The sequence below is a fragment of the Chenopodium album genome, chromosome 16 (assembly GCF_948465745.1).
Source record: "Chenopodium album chromosome 16, dcCheAlbu1.1, whole genome shotgun sequence".
Classification (NCBI taxonomy): Eukaryota; Viridiplantae; Streptophyta; class Magnoliopsida; order Caryophyllales; family Amaranthaceae; genus Chenopodium; species Chenopodium album.
The window spans coordinates 20,601-27,762 of NC_137849.1; the positions used below are offsets into that span (position 1 = coordinate 20,601).

General features: G+C 36.2%; 2 protein-coding genes across 2 annotated transcripts; one reads left to right on the forward strand and one right to left on the reverse strand.

Annotated features, from left to right (window-relative positions):
• The first annotated feature begins 1,488 nt into the window (after positions 1–1,488).
• Positions 1,489–5,540, forward strand: LOC145585925 (subtilisin-like protease SBT1.9). Its single transcript, XM_081642625.1, has 9 exons — positions 1,489–1,503; positions 1,985–2,157; positions 2,245–2,457; positions 2,553–2,793; positions 2,874–2,935; positions 3,748–3,859; positions 4,641–4,848; positions 5,025–5,416; positions 5,460–5,540. Exons 1-9 carry the CDS (start codon positions 1,489–1,491, stop codon positions 5,538–5,540), a joined length of 1,497 nt encoding a protein of 498 aa, XP_081498751.1.
• A 189-nt stretch (positions 5,541–5,729) lies between these two features.
• LOC145585926 (uncharacterized) lies at positions 5,730–6,728 on the reverse strand. Its single transcript, XM_081642626.1, has one exon. It carries the CDS (start codon positions 6,726–6,728, stop codon positions 5,730–5,732), a length of 999 nt encoding a protein of 332 aa, XP_081498752.1.
• Between the last annotated feature and the right edge of the window lie 434 nt (positions 6,729–7,162).

The following is a 7,162-nucleotide window of genomic DNA, read 5'->3' on the forward strand; positions in this document are numbered from 1 at the left end:
CAGATTTTAATAAATAATCTAATTAATTGAACTAACCCTAAATAAAGCAACCCTCTAATTCCAATTTCTTTTTCCACTAAACAAACACTATACCTTAAAATAAACTGTAAAATTGGGATTTAAAATTTGGTTTATTATTTTAATAACATTGGTTAGGGTATATAATTGTGGCCAACGTCAGAAAACTCATCTGGGTTTCATCTTGCAATTTTTTTTTTTTTTTTTTTTTTTAAGTTTAAGGTTTTATCTGAAAAAAAAAGTTATAAGATACTCTCTCACAAGATAGAACTTTTGTAAGGTTTTATTATTTTTTTTTATTACAAAATTTCCTTTGTTTTATTTAGATTTTAGATATGAATAGTTTACCCCTCTAATGGAATTAAGGCTTTGATTGATTGATTGATATGAATAGTTTAATGTTGGGAGCTAATATAAGACAATTTTGGGTCAAATGGTTAGGGTCGGGATGGGCCTGTGTTACCATGCAAGAAGACTAAGAAGTCATTATATGAGGATGTTTGGGCTTGGGCTGATGACCAGTTGGGCTTTGGGCCAGAATTTCTGCCGGTTCAGGCCATGGTCATCAGGGCCCAGTTGTGTTTTTGTAACTGTTAACCTGTTGCAAATTTGCAATCCTGTTATGGCTTTAGAGGGATAGCTAGCTACTTTTTGAGGCTTTGCACAATTTCACACCATAAAAATGTCCTTTTGCGATGAAATTAATATTACACGATGTAATATACATATATAGAAAAGAAGGAGCTACTTAAATTAATTTATTGCTAAGGCTCACAGTAGTAGTAGAAGAGCTGTGCTGGCTATGACAAGCCTCATAGTCCTGCTTGGCTGCATTAGAGGGTTGATACAAACCGGGGGAGTGGTATCCCAATGATTTACATGAGCTAGTTGATTACAATTAGTTCTAGTGTCCTTAGCTAGGATCAATGTCAGCAACTTTGTTACTTAAGCACCCTTAAAATCTGAGTTACACCTGAGGCCTCGACTTAAGATTGATGGTCCCTGCATTTTGATAAGATATGTTTTAATTCATAACGAATGCTACTAATATTTTGGATGAGTTGAGCTCCTGTTTTGCTGTCAGTAACTAAAATGATGTTGTTCCAATTTTGCAACCTGCTCCATTCTAGACCCTCCGGATCCAAGATGGCAGTGAGTTCAGCCTCAACCTCAACCTCAAGGACAGAGCTAGACATGGTTCTCATATAGAAACCACCATGCCAAACACCAGCAATACCTGCATTTCCTGTTGTAACTTGTAAGCCAGAGAGAAGCATCAACATTTAATTTTAGGTAGCCAGTAGGAGGTGGGGTCCACCATAACATTTGTTGATGATATATGTCCCTTGCTTATAAACTTAGTTCAATGATTCTAAGCCTGAAGATCTTTAACCTGTTAGGTAGTGATTACCAAACCATAGAAACACATGCAACTGTACTGATTATATATGTCTGCATGCACTATTTGATATGGTTAGTAATCTGGTATTTCTAATGTTACTGGATATTCTTCTATGTGTGTTTTCTTATTAACATGTCTAATGCTCAAGGGAAATGCTCCCTTTGTCCCATTGGAGGGAATATTAACATTTTAGATAAATTATGTTGGTGATTCACCTTTCCAATATCACAACAATTACATGCCATCATAACTTTTCGCTAGATTCAGTCTTTCTGTTATATTAATGAACTAAACATGTGACAATTTTTTTGAAATGGATGAGATAAGATTTCATGTAATAGGTGCTCATCTTCTTACTCCTCAGTTTGCCTTACTGATCATATCGAATTTAGGTACAAATAATCTTTCAAATTGTATTATATTGAATATGAATTCATGATATCAATGCTGAACTTGATGGAGAACGAAGCAAAGTTCTTTTATTAGAAAGTGTAATTTGAGTGTGTTTGTAGAAATTATTGGACGTTAACTATATTAATCTTTATAATTACTTTTATTATGTAGGACTGTGAATTGTTGAATTATAAATCTATGGATTCATGGAATTTACCTGGAAGCAATGAGAGTTCAACTAGCAACGTTGAATATTCAAAAGCCATTGTTGCTATTATCGATGGTTGTCGAGAGATGAGCAAAAAAAGTGATAAAAATGACTTGATTTTTCTCTCTGACCATAGGTAAACGCGTATTTTGCTTAGTATAGTCAATTGGTAATAATTTTTTCTATGCATGATAAATGAATTTTTAAATTTTCTTATTTACAGTGGGTTAGTTGATTATAAAGTTCTTAAGAGGTACTGCGAAAAGTGCAAGGATGACGGCAAGGTTGCAAGTTTTGGAGGGATTAATGCACACGGTTATTTTTGCTCTTCTCTCGTTGCCTCCCGTAGGACTGAGTGTGCTTCTCTAGGTGAGATTTATTTGGGTACTCTTGGTGGAACTAGCCCACGTCATCGCATTACCATCTACGCAGTTGGGTGTCCTTGTAGCGCAATTAATTCTAATAATGTAGCTGAGGGAATCAGAATGGCAATAACAAAAAATGCTAATGTGGTTACCGTATCGCTTATAGAGACCGTCCTGCACGATTTTCTGATAAGATGGCAGATGAGTGGGCTTTCGCATCTTTGGATGCTTTTAGGAAAAATACATTAGTTGTAGTTGCAGGAGGAAACTATGGAGAATATGGTCTTCGATCCATTGAAAGCAGTCCCCCATGGTGTTTGACGGTTGCATCATGCAGCCCTAAGGAGAAATTTAGAAGTACAGTAAAATTTGCATCAGATGCACCAGTTACATTAGAGGATATTGAGGTATATACGTGTATACATTTTGTCTTAAATTATGTAAATTTACAATTTATTAACTTATCTATAATTTGAATTGATATCAGGGGTATTCAATTAGCATGTCTTCATCAGGTTTAAATGAGGATGATGATTATCGATTAGTAAGGTAATTGAGTTTTTGTTTTTCCTTGTATGTTATTCCTCCTTTTTTTTTTTATCAAATTCAAGTTGTTTTAATCATGATTAAGTTTTTATTGTAGGACGGATGGTGATATAAAAAATAGAAAATGCATCATGGTTTTAGAGGATGATTATATTGTGATAAGACCATCCTCAATGGAATACAATTACCCAACTGAAGTGCCGCTCGTACAAATACAAAAGAGACCAGCAATATACTTTGCAATTACTTTGAATTGGTTGCTGCACAAGAAGGGTATGTATATACTGTTTAAAATCTAGTTTTTATAGGTTTAAATTATTGTCGTTCACTATTTTTTAGTTAAAATCATAACTTTACCTTAAATGTGACGAGTCTTATAGTTGGATTCATTTCTAAAGAGAAGGTTTAATATATAGTATATAAGTGTGATTAGTTGATTATGAAAATAGTTTTCTATATGAAAATGATTGATTTCTCGAAGACTATCTACAAAGTTTTAACAATATTAACCGTACCATTGATTAAAAAATCAAATTTTGAAAATTCCCCCTGTAGTTTCTCACCAAAACCTACCCCTTATTTTCATATTGTTATCAATATGAGCCTTTGATTTTAAGCTCTATGGTTGGGATGGGGAGAGATCTACATTGTAGAGTTATGTTAAAACTCTAGAGGACCCCAACCCATTGGCCTAGGCAATTGTAGTTGGAGCTTATCATTAGTTTTAATAGTTGACTATACAACATTTTCCTATATTTTTGATGTTTAAAGTGTATCATTGTATCATCTCTAATATTATATTTCATTCTATGAAGGAATCTACTTGCTTTTATCAAAGCCTCGTCGAGGGAACCTGTTATTGATACACCTTTGGTATCTGAGTTTTCTGGTCGTGGACCATGCAGTTTCTTCACAGAGTTCATGAAGGTAATTTGAGTTATTAGTATGAAAGGTTATCACAAAGGGCCTTTGAATCTATTAATATTATCTCTGAGAATAATGAATTACAATCTACCATATAAATGTTTAAACAATGACAAGGTTTGGGGAAGTATCTGAGTCATGTTGACAATAAGGATCAGTAGGTTTTTAGTATTCTCTCCAAGTCCATATATATCAGCTCTACTTCCGTGCCTTGAGCTCCCTGGCCTGCAATCATTGACCATTTAAAAAAAAAAAAAGAGGATTTCTGTTAAGATCATGATCAGCTGTGAGCTCTATTGCTCTAAGAGTACACATTGTTGCTTAATAATTACTTTTGGTACATGTTATGGGACTAATGATTTGATTGATTGATTCAGTACACGTTGTTTGTCATTGTGAGAGTCAAATACCTCCAAAAGTAATTCTGTTTGGAGGGGATTAAGGTAGAAGATTTTCATTCAAATCCCCATCTAGTTGCCAAACTACCTTCATTCGCATCAAGAATTACTCCTGCCATGTTAGTATAACTGGCTAAGCTACACTTTCAAAAGCAGGTGTGAATATATAAGAAAGCTATCAGTAGCAGAATTAATGGTAAATGTGGGCTGCTATCATAGTGCTACCCCTTTGGCATCTGATCTCTAAAGCATAGTGGACAGCTTTCCTGGCCTTAAATTGCAGTTTTATCCTTCAAATACTCTTGCACTTCTTTGCTTCCACACTTGTAGTCATACAAAAACATATCGGTATCTTATAACATCCTGCTTGCTTTGATAATGTGCAGCCTGATCTATCTGCTCCTGGGGAACATGTTGCTGGTTGTTGGCCAATTGATGTGCCTTTAGGAAACCCCAAGGTTCCTTATTTTGCTGAATACAACGTCTTGTCAGGGACGTCTTTTGCCACTCCCCTGGTTGCTTCTGGTGTTGCTACGCTTATAGTGGAAAAGAATTTCTCAGTTTCTGCAACTATTTCTGCCGCTATGACTACTGGTAAGGCCTAACTTCTATTCTAATATATATATTTGTTTATTTATTTATTTATTTATTTACAATATTTACATATCAAAATAGTTTAAACCCACTCAACTAAAGACTTGAGCCACTCAACCAAACAACTAACTCTTTATGTTATGCAATCTTTAATTTATGTCTTATAATACATACAGCTGATAAATTGCATGATAAAGATTTATTTCCATACGAGTTCGCTTATGGGGCTGGAGTTTTCAACCTAGAAAAAGCAATGCGGCCTGGTTTAGTTTATGAAGAAACGGCAGATAATTTTGAGAAATATTGCTATCCACATAGAAACTTAGATAAATTTTGTTTTAACCTTAATCTGCCATACTGTTCGGCTACATTTCCTTCCGGTAGTCAAGGTTGGGATTGCAAATTCTACAGAAAGCTGAGGAGTGTCGAAAAAGGGCGATGTACCTACTTTGCTAAGGTCAAATTTCGTGTTGCAACGATAAAGGTGCCTCTTGGGTCCATTGAATTTAAGGTTGTTGATGAACAATCTTTTGCATTGTCGATATATCTGCCGAACACAGTCTTCAAGGTATTCATTTGGTCTCGTTTCGGGTTCGTTGATATGGGTTAAGGAGACCGAGGAAGCAGATGAAGCAGAGTTGGTTGTTGATTCTCCAATTATCTTGTCATCCAGAAATATTCCATATCAATAGTGCATGTATCACATTAACTTTTTGCTATAAAACAGTAATCTAAAGAATTAGTTACCACTGTAGTTCTCTATAAATATTACTGGATTGTTTTGGGTTGCTGCTGTAGTGTTGCGATTAACTTTTCAATTGTGCAATTCTCAGTTTATATTGAGTTTGTAAGAATACTTTTTTGAAGACAAAAACGGGAAATTAATTTATTAAATCAAGCTCCGCCAAAGTTATGACACTTTGGGGGATAGAATCCATACACAAAAGTTCATTACTAGTTCCCGTATCCCCTCTAGCCACAAAGTGAGCTACGGTATTCCCCGCCCGTCTAACATGAACACAATTAAAATTAACAAACTCATTACTCCTATTAATTTCCTCAAAGAAATGGTAAATTGGAGCCGCACCCTTTTGCTTGTCTCTAACAGCACGAACCACATTCAAGGAATCACACTCAAGGATTACATTCATATACCCATATCTGCACGCAAGCTGGACCCCAAGACAAGCAGCCGCAGCTTCTGCAGTTTCAGCAATCCACCTGCAGGAGATTTTCCTCGTCACAGCAAGCAGCACTTTGCCCCATTCATCCCTGAAGACCACACCCAAGCCCACACCACCACTGCTAGGAACATACGCATCGACATTCACCTTAACATGATTACTTGGTAGCAGTTCCCAGCTTGCTCTCGAAAAAGGAATAGAAGCAGCCACACCTCTACCCACCTTAGCATTATATGAGCAATAGTCTTCGCATAACCTGACAAAGCTAGCTGCAATCGACACCCCATTAATGTCATTCCCCTCACCAAAAATTTCTTTATTTCTACAACACCACGCTGCCCATGTGAGGCACAAGAAAATACGCAGCTGCACCTTATCCAATCTGCTCGAAATCCAGCAAAAACACTCTTGAAAAGAAGACATCGGGGCACCATCTAACAGCTCACAAAAATTGCTATGCTGCCATATACTCTGAGCATGTTTACAGAAAAATAAGGCATGAACAATAGTCTCACAATTAGCACTACAAATCGCGCATCTGCTTGTTGGTTGAATATGCCTAAAATGTAGCATACTCATCACCCCCAAAGACCCTTTACAGGCTCTCCAAACGAAGTGAGACAGCTTGGGAGGACCCTTCAAGTCCCACACCTCACGCCAAAGCTGATGCTCTATATCACCATAAAGCAATTCCATCTTGCTATTGAAATTATATTCTTACTTTTGATAATCTTAGCTTTTCTATCGCCCCATTTATTCATTTATTCATTTATTATTATTATTATTATTATTATTATTATTATTATTATTATTATTATTATTATTATTATTGTTGTTGTTGTTGTTGTTGTTTCGGGTATAAACAATGTGGACCTTCGGATGGTCCTTAGCTGTGGGCCGAAGATGAGATCTTGATCCAATGGGCTGGAGCAAGGGTTTCCTGCACAACAAGTACACGTAAACTGGCCTCGGGGGGGGGGGGGGGGGTTGCCGAGGAAGGCCCCTCCGATGCTTAAGTTAGTGAATACTTAATAAGTAGTGAGAGAGAATAGTTGTGCAAGAGCTTATGCTTGAGGCAATAATTGTGTATTGTGATGTATCTCAGGAGAATAAGGGCATTGAAGCCTTTT

Excerpts from the sequence above, each read along its gene's own strand:
- LOC145585925 (XM_081642625.1), top strand. Across the intron at positions 2,158-2,244 it reads ATTTTTCTCTCTGACCATAG|TGGGTTAGTTGATTATAAAG; the intron begins GTAAACGCGTAT and ends TCTTATTTACAG. Across the intron at positions 5,417-5,459 it reads TGCCGAACACAGTCTTCAAG|GAGACCGAGGAAGCAGATGA; the intron begins GTATTCATTTGG and ends ATATGGGTTAAG.
- LOC145585926 (XM_081642626.1), bottom strand. The coding sequence starts at position 6,728 with ATGGAATTGCTTTATGGTGATATAGAGCATCAGCTTTGGCGTGAGGTG.